The sequence below is a fragment of the Notolepis coatsorum genome (genome assembly GCF_963971535.1).
Source record: "Notolepis coatsorum genome assembly, chromosome: 3".
NCBI classification, from domain to species: Eukaryota; Metazoa; Chordata; class Actinopteri; order Aulopiformes; family Paralepididae; genus Notolepis; species Notolepis coatsorum.
Window position 1 is genome coordinate 44,229,672 of NC_140167.1, and position 15,768 is coordinate 44,245,439.

General features: G+C 41.5%; 1 protein-coding gene across 1 annotated transcript in view; it reads left to right on the forward strand.

The window, feature by feature from the left end:
* The first annotated feature begins 573 nt into the window (after positions 1–573).
* Positions 574–15,768, forward strand: part of myo6b (myosin VIb) — a 145,018-nt gene continuing 129,823 nt past the window's right edge. Inside the window, exons 1-2 of the mRNA XM_084310909.1 lie at positions 574–672; positions 12,289–12,444. Coding sequence (XP_084167035.1) covers positions 12,325–12,444 — 120 coding nt within the window. The 5' untranslated portion in view covers positions 574–672; positions 12,289–12,324. The remainder of the gene's footprint in view (positions 673–12,288; positions 12,445–15,768) is intronic.

A 15,768-nucleotide genomic window follows, 5' to 3' on the forward strand; every position in this document is an offset into this window, starting at 1 on the left:
ATGTCACGTTAGTGTTTACATGCTGTCATCATCCTGTGTTGGTAATCAGATACATAGGTATCAGATATCCTAATTAGATTCATAAACTCAGTGGTGGTGGCTTTCAATAGTGGATTGAATGTCTCCTTCAGAAATACCCCCCAACGTTTTAGATTACCAGTCTCTCAAATATTCATGAGTCTCAAGGCAGCATTTGTTATCCTTTCGTTGGTTGCACCCACTGAAGCGGTGAGTGACACTATAGGCCTACGCATTCCTACTCCGTTTATCACATTTTATAACATTTATGTGACCGGTTTTTTTAATCTGACAAAAATATTATTGGGTTTTAGGGATTACAATAGCACAATAATAACGCTAGAATTAGTCATTTTCACATGCATGCAGAAAAGCTGGGTACTTTTTATTCTATACATTAAATAAATGTTACAACTCAGACAATTCTATATTGTGGTGATCGACTGGTGGTGAACTCGAAGCTAATACTACACTGTTGTCTTTGAAGTTACTGTATGCGTGACGTCATTGCTGCTTCGCCGGACTTCAGCCTGTCATCCAAGCTGCCTCTCCATCCAGCTGGGGAACCCGGACCATTTGTACATGAAGGAGTTGGAGTCCTTTACCGCTGTCTCACTCACACATGTTGTTCATCTGAAGGATATACGTCGTACAGTAAGTTTGTCTCTTTTTGTCTTCTTACTCTCTCGCCGCTAGCTAATGTTCAGAGCAAGGCTTGTTACAGAAACCGCTCGAGACTTTTATCGATGCATTGTAGCGAGATAATTCATGTAACCATTATAGTAGCCACAAACAATTGAGTGTTTATTAAAGTATATTTGCCGTCAACAACATGGCTTTGTTCCGTTTGGATAGGTTATGTTATGCTACCAATGGTTACAGTAGCGATTGTGACTTATTCGGCTTGTGAATGAATGCTTACGACGAGTAACGTTACCCGTCAGTTTATAAATAGAGTATTTAAGAAATATTTTTATTTACTAATTTACGTTAAGCATTTTACGTTAAGCATTCAGTCATAAAACTCCCCTTTCGCTCTCTCTCTCTCTCTCTCTCTCTCTCTCTCTCTCTCTCTCTCTCTCTCTCTCTCTCTCTCTCTCTCACACACACACACACAAACGGTATAGACATTTGACCCCCAATGATACCTTACTGGTAAACCAAAACTTTGCGTTTTAATTTATCATTAGTATTATTAACAATTTAGGAAACACCTTTGTGAGGGTACTTTCTATTCACATTGTGTAGACATACTCTTCTCCATACATCCTGTTGGACTGCAGCAGATATCCCAATGGCAATGTATTTTCCATATCCTTTGGCCTTAGAGAGAACAGGAAGCCAGACGGTGGATGGATGTGTGTGTGTACGCATGCATTTGTGTCTACACGCATGTGTGTCTATATAACTCTTTGGTCTATGTCTTTGTGTGTGTAGTACAAACTCTTTAAACTCTGAACATAGGTCCACTACATCCACAGGATGGTGTGTGTGTTCGTTTATGTCTCCCTTTCAGTGTTTGTCCCTCTGTGTTTGTTTACATTTCAGCGTTTGTCCCTATGTTTGTTTATGTCTCTGTTTCAGTGTTTGTCCCTCTATCTGTGTCTCTGTGATTTAAAATGTATTGATTGAAAATTGTATGGGTACAGTACAGCTCAATACACACAATTGTTAAGGGGATGCAGACCAGAGAAAGACTTTCGTCTTGTTTACATCAGGGTCCCCCATTTTCAATTAATCATAACATATATGACATACATGACATACAGATAGACAGTACTGCTACATCTATACATTTATGACATCAATGTGGAACACCCTACCCAAAGCTGTAAAGGAATGTGAATCACTACCCACTTTCAAAACCACTCTCAAAGAACACCTACGGGAGACTGCAATTCGAAACTGGCCCCTGTAAATGTCCTAACCCAACCCCCTCCAATGTACAGTAAATGACCTAACCCAAGAATACACAAGACCCTCCTCTTGGAACCAAGTATGGTTTCGTCGATATTCCAATGTACAGTTTTGCTTGTACAGTTGTACAGTTTCCCCCACCCCGCCCACCCACCCAACGACCTCCAATGATGTAGCAGTACTGTCTATCTGTATGTCGTGTATGTCATATGTTTTATGATTAATTGAAAATGGGGGACCCTGATGTAAACAAGACGAAATAAAACATATGACATACACGACATACAGATAGACAGTACTGCTACATCATTGGAGGTCGTTGGGTGGGTGGGCGGGGTGGGGGAAACTGTACAACTGTACAAGCAAAACTGTACATTGGAATATCGACGAAACCATACTTGGTTCCAAGAGGAGGGTCTTGTGTATTCTTGGGTTAGGTCATTTACTGTACATTGGAGGGGGTTGGGTTAGGACATTTACAGGGGCCAGTTTCGAATTGCAGTCTCCCGTAGGTGTTCTTTGAGAGTGGTTTTGAAAGTGGGTAGTGATTCACATTCCTTTACAGCTTTGGGTAGGGTGTTCCACATTGATGTCATAAATGTATAGATGTAGCAGTACTGTCTATCTGTATGTCATGTATGTCATATATGTTATGATTAATTGAAAATGGGGGACCCTGATGTAAACAAGACGAAAGTCTTTCTCTGGTCTGCATCCCCTTAACAATTGTATGTATTGAACTGTACTGTACCCATTCTGCAATCTGTTAATACACTTTTCAATCAATCAATCAATCATGTGGCATAATTGCGAAACGTGTTTAGTCCCTTGTTTGAGCCGAATCTAGGTTTAACATGATTTGTGGAGCTCCCTCTGGTGTTGTGGTCGTGGTATTCACTGACCTTTGGGAAGTATTTTGACATGTACATGGGTATCTTAGTTGTGTAGTGTATCTTGTAGACCAGGCCCATTGCAAGTTGCTGTACTACTCTAAGCCATCCTAGGTAGTCAAAGTGGGCAGGGGTGAGGTGGGTTCTAGGAGTAAGGTCAAGTAGTAGTCTGACCAGTTTGTTTTGTGATGTTTGTAATCTTGTTTTTAGCGCCTTTGAGGTACTTTGGTACCATGAGGTGCAAGCATAGTCGTAGTACCCTTGAGTGCTCCTGCCAGAGTCTTCAGGGTATTCTTGTTTACCAGAGAGGAGATCCGGTACAAGAATCTAGTTTGTTGGTTGACTTTTTTGATTACATTGGATGCCATTTTGTCACAGGAAAGATTTGCCTCTAGGATGGAACCTAGGTATGTAATTTCGTCTTTCCTTGTGACAATATTGTCACCCACTGTAACTGAGAAGCCGTCGGTCTTGCTGAGTTTGTTATTTGATCCGAAGAGAATGGACTCTGTTTTGCCCAGGTGTAATGATAGTTTGTTATCAGCGAGCCAGGTGCAGATTCTGCCGAGTTCTGAGCTGAGGGTTTTTTCAACCTGTAACTTGTTCTTGTCAGAGACCAGCAGGGCTGAGTCATCCGTGAACAAGAACAAGTTGCAGTCACAAGCTGACGACATGTCATTTGCATAAATTAGGAACAGTAGCGGTCCTAGTATGCTTCCTTGTGGAACACCACAGCTCACTGTGAGGGGGGGGGGGGGGGGGGGGGATAGGGTACCGTTTACCCTCTCCCCTCCCCTGTTTGTCCCTACTCCTAGCTGTCTGTGTCTCAGTTTCAGTGTTCGTACCTCTGTTGTTTACGGCAGTGCGGGACACCCCTCTTGACTGGCCTCCCACAGCGTCACAACTGACCACACTTTTTCATTCGTCAGGCCGACTATCTCATTTCAACAGTCCTGACAACCGTCTCACCTCTGTTCTGGATTAGGGTCAAATGCTAAGAGGATTTAATGCAGAGTCAAACTTGCCCCATGCGTTTCCTGGTTTTATTGTAATAAGTCATGCCTTCTATGGTGATGTGGTCGATACCAGTCTAGATGTGGACTGTCTTGTCGCAGACCACTGTCCCCATTAGTGATGTCACGTTACCAACATTTTTACTTTGATACCGATACCAGCCTGAGTATTACGATACCGGTTCTAAAACGATACCACGGATGGGGAGCTCTTGATCTCACACAGGAGGAGACTGGAGATCACAGGCTGGCAAAGTAATCTTTCAGACATGCTGCCTCCTATTACATATCAAGTGGCTCAGGAGGTAGAGCAGTCGTCTGGTAGTCGGAAGGTTCCTGGTTTGATTCCCACTCCTCCCGGGCAGCGTGTCGATGTGTCCTTGAGCAATACACTTAACCTCTAAAATTGCTCCCGATGAGCAGGTCGGCACCTTGCATGGTTGCCTCCGCCATCCCTGTGTGAATGTGTGAGTGAATGGGTGAATGTGAGGAACAAAATTGTAAAGCGCTTTGGATAAAGATGCACCATTTACCATTTTTAAAGCCCCAGGTCTTGTTTTGGTCAGAATGTCGTAGGCTATTCAAATTTAACATTGACCAAAAAAACAACAACATTGTGTATCCAAGTGAATGGTGCTGGCCTGTTACTATGTTGTGTGCAGTGAGTGACTTTAATTCTGCTTAGTCTACATTCTGTAAGGCCTAATGGCAAGATGTCTGAAAGCTCAGAGTGGAACATGTTAATCTGCTAATTAACTATCAATGTTGTCAAGTCAGATCTGAGCATTGACCTCCTTGGCTAGATGGCACAGAACTAGAAGAATGCACATTGTCCTCAGTAGAGTGAAGACTCTCGCCAAGTCTTAATTGTCTCTGTCTTTTGCTGTTAGTTTCACACAACATTTTATTGGGTAGACGACAGAAACAAGTTTAGTTTATTGCCGGCCTCAACAGACCCAGGCTTTATATCAGCACTGGTGATACTGACTGTACTACATCACATCACATTGTCATACGACAAACCCATTTGTCAAGTTTGGCACAAAACGGACATAACCTTTACAGGCAACGCATCACTTCCTGTTTACCATGCATTTTTACATGCATAGTCTGGCTTTAGCAGCGAGAAGGCCTTTAGTATGCTCATGCTTTTAGATGTGGTGTTGTCTGGTTTTGCTAAACATACCAGTGGATTTATAAATCATCATAATGTTTGTGTTAGGGATATTAGGACCAAAGTATAGCACATCAACCCACTCATGGATTATTTGTCTTTTTATTCTTGTTTTAGCTCTAACAGTCAAGTCAGTCCTTTGATGTTTGATACACTGTATTCTCCCTGCTTGGCTGCTGGCTGACATTCAACAAAGACTCCTATTGTAAACAGAAGACCATTGTTCTGGTCTAGTTATAGACTTGCCACAAAACATTAAATTGAGGTAACATGCATTTCACCTTTATTGCCCAATGTTCACTATCATTGGGTTTCAGTATAGCCAAGCATAGTTATGTATTGAAGCCTTGATTTGCATTTAATCTTTCGCTGTTGGAGCAAGGAGGGTCAAATCAAGGAGAAGTTATGGCATCATATCATTGGAGTATTGCACATGTAAGCAGTTATAATTTGTCCGCATTTCCATAAATGTTGGTCCCCAAACACTCCACCAGCGCAATCTGAGCATGCACCACCATACCCCCATCTCCCATTGGATGGCTGACTGGTGACTTAGCCTACATTATTAGCCTTGGGTCAGAGGCAGCCGGCCTCCTGTACTGGTAACACAATACTATTGCCCTGCTAGTTTGAGAATGAACCACACATATCCAAGCATTCCGAGGCGAGAAACGCATAAAATGTGCGTCAAGTGGCTCATGTAAGGACTGCCACATTGCTGGGATGTTGGTAGCTAGCTAGCCACGTTACTTGGTCGCTGGTGCGGTACTGACGTTCAGTGTTGCCAAAGACGAGACAGTAATGGCTAGAATGCATCCACAACACAGCCGGCTGCCTCTGACAGTGGAATAACGATGTTCTGTGTGCTTTGCATTGTGGACTCCTCACATGACCCGCATGATGTCACAGCAGCTTTATCAAAGTCTGCCATTGCATATCCATTCTACAAGTATGATCCAAAGATATGCATTAGATTGGATGACAGTATTCTTAGCTGGTAATCAGTAAGCCTGTAGTAGGCCAAGATGTCTTAGTAACGGGAATTGCATAGCCTACAACTAGGGCTGGGCGATTAATCGATATAATCGATTAATTCAAATGAATGATTTAGGACGATTTTGAAAAAGAAAAAAAACATTCAAATTTTGTAATTTTTTTTAAGTCACCTTTTATTTTACAAAAAGGGATGTTTGGTGAAAGTTAGATTTGCACTTTATTAATCCCAATAGGGAAATTCATTCTTGTTTGATGATCAATAGGCACCTTTTATTTGTTTTAAGTGAAGTTTGGTGAAAAAGCAAGTTATTGCACTATTAATCCCAATAGGGACATTCATCTTTGTTTGATCAAGAGTAACCTTTTATATTATATATATATATATATATATATATATATATATATATATATATATATATATATATATATATATATATATATATATATATATATATATATATATATATATATAACCTGTCTCTCCCATATGTGAGTCAGACTCTGTTGACCTTTCAAACATGCTAATCCGGCCATAAACCTTGATAAGATGCCGCCTAGTAGGCTATCCAATGCACAGTGCATAGGACTAGCCTATAGGCAATATCTTTCCATCTTTTGTATAAGCCTGGATATACTGTAGGAGCCCAGTGTTTCAAAACTAGTCAGACTTAGATACTTTGTTGGGGAGTAACTGACTGATCTCAGTCCACAATACTTACATTTTACCAGATGTAATATAATAATAATAATAATAATAATAATAATAATAATAATAATAATAATAATAATAATAATAATAATAATAATAATAATAATAATAATAATAATAATAATAATAAACTTTATTTGTATAGCACATTTCATACAGAAACTGCAGCTCAAAATGCTTCACAACAGAAAAAAGACAGGCATAAAATGAGCACATAAAGTGCAGACATATAAAATCACAGTTTTTCACATTAGGATCTAACATCCCAACAGGCCACCTTGTTTATGGTTTGATTCAGGTTTAAATAGACAATAATAAAAAGAGTAAGATAAAATAGACAGAGTAAAATAGTGCAGTGCAATCAAATAGTAGAATAGAATAGATAAAATATATTTCTTTACAGTGCAATACAATAGTTCTGGATTACTGTTCAACAGTTCAAAGTCGTCTTTACCTTCTCTATTTGGTATCCACAGTTTAAAACTTGACAGTCTTCCCTCCTGTTTTATACCCACGTTGACCCTTCGAACCTCCCGCTCAGGGCAAACCTCCCTCTCAGGGCGCAGTTCCCTCTCTCTGGTTGCAGTTCTAGGCCTGATTCCTACACAGTTTTAAAGCCCAACAGTCTCTTGTTTGATACCCACACAGTTTAATACCTGACAGTTTTGAACCTGTAAAAAGTAATAGACAGAGTAAATAAATAATACAGTGCAATAAAATAGTAGAATAGAATATAGTAAAATTATGTAATAGAATGGACAGAGTAAAATAGTGCTAGAGTGTATTAGAAGGCTATGGTGAAGAGGTACGTTTTTAGCTTATTTTTGAAAATATTAAGATATTTAGCTTCCCTAATGTCCATAGGTAGTGTGTTCCATAACTTTGGTGCATAGTTTGCAAAGGCTGCGTCCCCGATTTTCCTTAGACTGTGGCTTGGAACCTTCAATAGACCAGTAGTAGATGATCGCAATGTTCTAGGAGGCACATAGTTGACTATAATAATTTGCAATGTAGCTTGGTCCTGTTCCATTTAGTGCTCCATGTAGGTAGAGTCCAGGTCCATTGACCAGAAATATGATGATGACACGCAATAAACGGGTGGTTTGGGTTAATCTATTACTGGAATAACTGAAAGGTGTCAATGGCCTATGATCAGGAAGAAGGAAGTTGTTTTCCAGAGAACATGTTATGTATAATGGAAAAGAGGAGGATGGTGGAGTAGGTCGATCTATCTATGCACCTATTTAGTTTCAATACTTCTCTCAGATGAGCTACATCGAACATCCTTCAGAATTCAACCTTTCAAACAAAGAACCATATAAGGCTGTTATAAATTTAAATTAGGAATATCTTCATGCGTTTTACATACACTACTATTGAATACTAGTTGAATACTGGTGGAAGCTGCATCCTTCTGGGGAGTTTGAAATAGTCACACACCAAATGATTTAGGTTGACTGAACTGTGAGTAGTAGGTTATATTTGGCTATAAAAAATATTCAAAACAGACACGTACCATATAGTTCTTCATCTGAATGATTCAATTAATCATCTGTTTTCTAATAGAAATTATTGAATTCAGGGATGAAACGATACTGGTATGATACCAGGCTAAAATAGAGAATCAGAAAAATCCAATAGCAATACTGGACATACTGTATGTAACTTGCCAGAAATAAAAGTTAAGTGATTTGATTTGCTGCATCTTTAACACATAGAAACATGTTAGATCTTCCAAATGGAGAGACATTTAATATATATCTTTTTAAAAATTGTTTTTTAATTTTGACATTTAATATATATCAATCATTTTGTTCAGTGACTCCAACTGATGGTCTAAGGCAGTGGTGCCCAACCAGTCGACTGTGATCGACCGGTAGATCGCGGGCTGATTTCAAGTAGACAGCGAGATTATTTTGGAAAATCATTTAATTTTATTTGATTTTGGAGGGGAGGAGTAATGGATCGTGTGTGTGTTGACCTGGCCCAAGTCTATACTCAGTAAAAGTAATGGATCGGATTGGTACTCAGCATCGACTGATACTGAAAGCTTAAGCCTTGGGATTGGTAAGTGGTACTTGATCGCAGTCAGTGATACAGTTGTTGGATCCAGTAAATTGCTGAGTTAATGTACCTTGCAGGATAGGAAATTAATAAAAAAAATACCCCAGATTCAAATGATATAACATGGAAAATTATGAAAATTTATTGTATCTCAAGTGCCATAATTTTCACATTGTGAGAATTTGTCTGTTTAAACACAGCAGTGTTGTGCCCATTCGGGGTGTGGCCATTCGGAGCATGTGCCCATTCAGAACGGGCCAATTGCTTCGCTCCCAGTATCCCCCGAATACAAAAAAAATAAATAATAATAATCATATTTTGTTTATCATTCCATTTGGGCTGTGGCGGTGCTTAATGCCTGAATGAGTCGACTGAAGGCTCCTTGTCCTCTGCGAAAGCATGCAATTGGTCCACTGATGGATACATCTTGATATTTGTCTAGTCTAGTGTGTGTTCATTAGATGGGTGAAATCCTCTTTCAGTGCCTCTGTGCCCATTTTCTTAGGCAGTTAGCCTCTCTGGTATGCACACCATTCGCATTAGTCATGCTTCTAGGCCTCTTTGCTTTTGGAAAGAATGATAAAAAAAATTCTAATAAAAATAATATATATATATATATATTTTTTTGCATTCGACTACGGCTCCTTTCGATCGATTATTCGACTAATCGGGGTCAGCCCTAGTACCAGGTGAACCTTGAGTCACCGATGCTGTGTCGGCAGCTTCCAGGCCCCATCCTCTCTTAACCTTTGACCTTAGTCTGTACAGCTAATAGGATAGCAGAGCCTAAGGTCAGCTATTTTACACTGAAGGGACTCGTTGTAGGATTAACTGGCAGTGGCAACAGAGCTGAAGGTTGGCAGCAATGCACAGGTATCACTGTCGCAGTTACAGGGACAAGTACAGACACGGCTTTCATCCTTCCCTCTATGTTTTCACCAGGGCCCATATTAACGCTTCCCAGAGTAGGATCGCTGGTCTGGGGTTAGTGACCAGGAACACTCTTCATCTTAACCCTTTCACTACCACACTACAGAATGTTAACCCTTTACTATCACACTACAGACGGTGGTAGTGAAGTGGTTAACCCTTTGTCATGTGGCAGTGAAAGGGTTAATGACCACATTCAAACAAGCAGACTGAAGTTGAGGCTTTGTGAATATATGGACCATGGTAGGATTTCCCTATCCAACATACAGGCCTATAGGAACTACTTCTCCTGGTGGATTTATCATCAGCAGAAGTATATTTACAGATTGCTGGAGGCTCACATTGTCACCTACTACACAATATTTGTTTTCTGTATAGGCTGTACTTGTTGGTGTTCCGTAGGCCTGCCATTCATGATGGAGCCAAGGTCCAAGCCTGTGTTTCGTGATTAGATGAATGGTCACTATTCAGGCTTAGATGGTCAAGTTAGTTATGCTCTGGTGGACACAGTTTTTTGGCTAGGGTCCAGCTGCTATAGGAAAACTATAGGAAAATTATATATATCTGTGGCAGGAGTCTCTGTCTGCCCGTCGAGAACACTGCGAGCAGCAATACCGCGGTTCTCCACAGCGCTGCAAGCAGCAATACCGCGGTTCTCCACAGCGCTGCAAGCAGCAATACAGAGGTTATCCACAGCGCTGCAAGCAGCAATACCGCGGTTCTCCACGACGCTGCAAGCGGCATTCCCGGGGGCCGAGCACTCAGCCCGTTCCGAATGCACTGCACTAGTAATGTAAAATGTGGCATATTGCTGACAAAATGTATCTCTCCTCATAAGCCTACAACACATTTTGTAACGGTTAACCTTGGGGAGCTTAGGCTATTCTATTATCCTGCTCCTGCTGCATTTGGCCAAACTGCAATATGTGGAAAAAGCTTCAGTATCAAATAGGGTTGATACTGTAGGCTAATATAACCAGGAATGCATCACTCAGCTTTACATTTTAACAACAGGCTAACTGGATATATTCTATGAGGCATAAATGGTAAATGGTAAATGGATGTATTTATATTGCGGCGGAGCTAACAATATACTCGTTATCACCATACATAACGCTTGCTTATATTGAAACACGTTGAGATTAGGGCCGTTCTTTCAACCTGAAAGTGCACTTTCTTCAACCTCGAAGTAAACAAATCACAGAACGGTAGCCACTGCCGGCACCATCCAGGTATCAACGTGAGCTAACGGTAGCTAGTTAGCCGGCACCATCCAGGTATCAACGTGCGCTAACGGTAGCTAGTTAGCCGGCACCATCCAGGTATCAACGTGAGCTAACGGTAGCTAGTTAGCCGGCACCATCCAGGTATCAACGTGAACCAGTTGCATTAGGATTAAAAAATGTCAACACTCACTCACCCCGTTTTATATTACATTCCCAAAGAAGTGCCTCTGTCTCTCGTTGTGCTGGATGAAGTCACTGGCGAGTCGACTCGTGGCAAGGGTTTTGCTTAAATCCGAACAGAGTTCTTTAATTGTCCAAATGTGTGTGCTCTTGTGTGCTCTTGAAAAGTTTAGCTCTTGTTTGACAAAACAAACATGCTGCTGCCATCTTGCTCAGCTCAGCTCTGTGCGGGAAAGACGGACTGCCTCCCCTGCCCTCTGCTGGCGCGTGCTGTGTGTGTGCACTACAACCAATGCCGTCCCTGTCGAAACTGTTTCAGTGTAATAGAAACCGAAACCCAATGCCGTCCCTGTCGAAACTCCGTTTCAGTGTAATAGAAACTGAAACCCAACTGTGATTTTGACGGTATTGATTTTCAATACCGTCGGTATTTCTAAATACCGTGGTATACCGTAATACCGTCATACCGCCCAAGCCTACTAATAATATTTAGACAATACTGTTCATACGTAAGATTCATTAGTAACTCAAATCGAATCACTAAACTCTGTAAGGTTTATTATGAATGTAAAGTGTGTCCAAAGACTTGATTCTTAACCCCAGTGTTGACTGTTTACTTGTACACTTCCCATCCCAAAGAGAGCTCATGTACAGTACAGACCTATATCCACAACCCAACCAGCTGCTATGGTGTCATGTCACTTGAGGTGAACCCAGGATCCCCCTCCTGTTGTGTCCCTGTGTAAAATCCCCTCTTACCGGATCAGTAGGAGGAACAGGTTAATGGAAAGCACTCAGCCTGGCCTACAGTATAGGTCATGTTAAGAACACTGCTGACAGATGCTACCACTGCAGTAAAATAGCTTTTTGTATTTCTGAACATGCAGTCATCACCGGCGTTATTGAATGATACTGTATGGCCAGTCATAGCTGAAGTTGATCTCCATGTCAATAACATACAGCCATACAGATTGATTTCTCTCTCTCTCTCTCTCTATCTCTCTCTCTCTCTCTCTCTCTCTCTCTCTCTCTCTCTCATCTCTCTCTCTCTCTCTCTCTCTCTCTCTCTCTCTCTCTCTCTCTCTCTCTCTCTCTCTCTCTCTCTATCTCTCTCTCTCTCTCTCTCTCTCTCTCTCTCTCTCTCTCTCTCTCTCCCCCCCCCCTCCCCCAGAGTCATCTTTGAGGCTGAGCTGACTGGAGGTGAGCCATGGAGGATGGGAAGCCAGTGTGGGCGCCCCACCCCACCGATGGGTTCCAGCTGGGCATGATTGTCGACATAGGATCCTCCGACACCCTCACCATAGACCCGTTGAACCACAGGGGCAAGGTGGGTCATCTGATCTCTTTTGCTCTTGCACTCACTCACTCACTCACTCACTCACTCACTCACTCACTCACTCACTCTTGTTTTGTAAATTCAAAACCTTTTTGCATTGTTATGCCAAGAAATCACCAACGATTAACATGATACAATACTGCCTTTAAATTAATAATTCATCTACCTTTAAAAAAAAAATGTCCTTGCAAAAAAAACATTAGCCTACTGTTCTATTGATTTAATAGATAATTGCTACATTTGGATGCTATAGTTAGCATGGCCTGTTTGGCATCTATGGGTCCCTTGTGATCTCTTATGATACCTACATTTACATGCTAGCCTTAGAATCTATCCTGCCAAGCTTAAACTTTGAGTATTATTAACTCCTTTCCCCAGGAATCTAGCATCTAGGAATCTAGTCATTTGGTATCTACAAATGACTTGCGTTTCAAGTTTATTTAATAGTTGTCATACAGAAGTACAGAATACTTTTATACAAAATGCTTCTTACTGTTACGCTCCAGAGACTGTGCTAGACAAGATAAGTATGAAATAAAATAGTATAGCATGTAAAATAGAAGTAAAAATAGAGGTCAGTGTTCAGTATAGACATATGTACAATGTTCGATGCAGAATAGAAGTAACTGAGTTACCATACAACATACAATATACTATGCAATGTACTAATATACAATACTATATAGTGCAAAGCAGAAATGGGATGAGGTACAATTTAGGTACAATTCACAGTAAGGTGTACGAGTTGTAGTGCAAATCCTTTACCAATAAATATAAAGTGTGTCTAGGTGATTCAAAGTGTGGAGAGTGGGTGCTGCAGTGTGTTGTCTGTTCAAAGTGAGTGTGTGCGTGTGGATGTGTGTGCTGTGTGCATTTGATGGTTGCTGTATAGCGTTTATTGTTCTATCGCTTGCCTGACCGCAGCAGTTCAAAGAGGCAGTTGTTTGGGTGGCTGGAGTCCTTGATGATTCTCTTAGCCATACCCCTGCACCGCTTGTTGTAAATGTTCTGGAGGGTGGGAAGCCCCCCTCCAATTGTGCGTTCGGCTGAACGTGTCACTCTCTGTAGTCTGCTTCGGTCTTGTGCAGTGCTATTCCCAAACCAGGAGGTGATGTTGCCAGTCAGGATGCTCTCTATTGTACATGAGTAAAAGTTCTTAAGGATCTTCTGACTGACTTGGAACTACCTTAGGCGCCTGAGGAAGTAGAGGCGTTGCCGTGCCTTCTTCACAACACTGTCAATGTGTGTGGTCCATGTCAAGTCCTCGGATATGTGGGCTCCGAGGTACTTAAAACTGTTCACTCTCTCAACCGGTGCCCCGTCGATGCTGAGGGGGCTGTAGTCCCTGACCCCCGACCTCCTAAAGTCCACAATCATCTCCTTTGTTTTGCTGACGTTCAGGGAGAGGCTGTTCTCCTGGCACCATCCCGCCAGGACCTTGACCTCGATCTCTATTTTCATATGATACCACTATTTTTGCTCTAGCCTTAAAGGAAAACTCCAACATTTTGGGAAATTAGCTTATTTAACATCTTCCCTGGCGTTAGACAAGAAGATACATACCTTTTTTGTCTCTGTGCATGCATTAGGCTTAGTTTTCAAGTTTCTTTAATAGTTGTCATACAGAAGTACAGAATACTTTCATACAAAATGCTTCTTACTGTTACGCTCCAGAGACTGTGCTAGACAAGATAGTATCAAATAACATAGTATAGCATGTAATTTAGAAGAAGAAAATGAGGTCACAGTGTTCGGTATAGACATGGACATGTATAGACAGGGAACGCCCGCACTGTTAGCGTAGCTTAGCTTCATCACTGGAAGTGGGGCAGTCCTTTACCCTGAAGTTCCCTACAGTCACGAAATACACTCCAAATACAACTCCGAAACGTTCCTGTAAACATGTTGTGACCTGTGTATTTACCACGTGGAGAAATAAAAAATAATTGAATTCGACATTTACGTTTTCTAAGCAAATATACTCTGAACTACTATAGCCATCGGAATACTGTTTTCTAAATTGTGGAGGCTTTTAATCGTCAAGGTAAGAGGATTTGAAGGCATGGTATCCATAAACTTCTATCGGTTCGGATCCTTTGAATGAAATGAAAATGTAAACAAACATTGGCGTCACGTTAGAAAGTAGCACTGCGTTGCGTGAAATCACTGCGCCCCGAGAGGAGTGGTTTGGCAAAAAATAGTTCAGAGTATATTTGCTTAGAAAACGTAAATGTCGAATTCAATAATTTTTTATTTCTCCACGTGGTAAATACACAGTTCACAACATGTTTACAGGAACGTTTTGGAGTTGTATTTGGAGTGTATTTCGTGACTGTAGGGGATTGTAGGGAACTTCAGGGTAAAGGACTGCCCCACTTCCAGTGATGAAGCAAAGTTACGCTAACAGTGCGGGCGTTCCCTAAGCCTAATGCATGCACAGAGACAAAAAAGGTATGTATCTTCTTGTCTAACTCCAGGGAAGATGTTAAATAAGCTAATTTCCCAAAATGTTGGATTTTTCCTTTAAATTGATCCTGCTAGAGCCTGTTAAATATAGTAATGTTGGCTGGCCGATTTCACACACGGTTTTTAATATAAAGGCGAATATCTGCCCAATATATCGGTCTACCTCTAATCCACAGATGCACGCATTTAAGTCCCACGAGTAGTCAGTGCAATAATGCATTGTGCTTGCATCACAATTACAGCAACACATTGAAACTATAACAGTACGGCCAATTGGACTTGATTTAACTCAATGGTGCAACACATACACATCGGGGGGAAATGAAACACAGTTTACCTCAATCACTTTGCAAGGCAGTGAGATGTTTGGACCCTTTCACAACCGTCTGTAGTGTGGTAGTGAAAGGGTTAACCTTCTGTAGTGTGGTTGTGAAAGGGTTAACACGTTGCCGTGTGGCAGTGAAAGGGTTAACCGTCTGTATTGTCGCAGTGGCAGGGTTAACCCTTTGGTAGTGTGGTAGTGAAAGGGTTAACACAACAGCGAGGGGGAGAGCGAAGCGAGAGAGCCCACAGTGTGAGGATGTACAGAGGCATGAATAAGTAAAGAGCGCAGCAGCAGGTGTGTTGACGGTGTTGCCTGGAGGGAGAGCTGGGTATTAAGAGCGGGGTGCAGGCCACCTGTTGCACCTGAGCCCCCGCACCTCCCCAGTGGGCTGCCTCCACTGGAGCTGCAGGCCGGGGCCCGATGTTGACAACAAGAGTATTGTGCCCTTCACCGTCTTAAAGGGGCAGTTCACCCAAAAACAAGAACGACGGAAAAACAGCAACAACCTATTTTTCATCTTACCT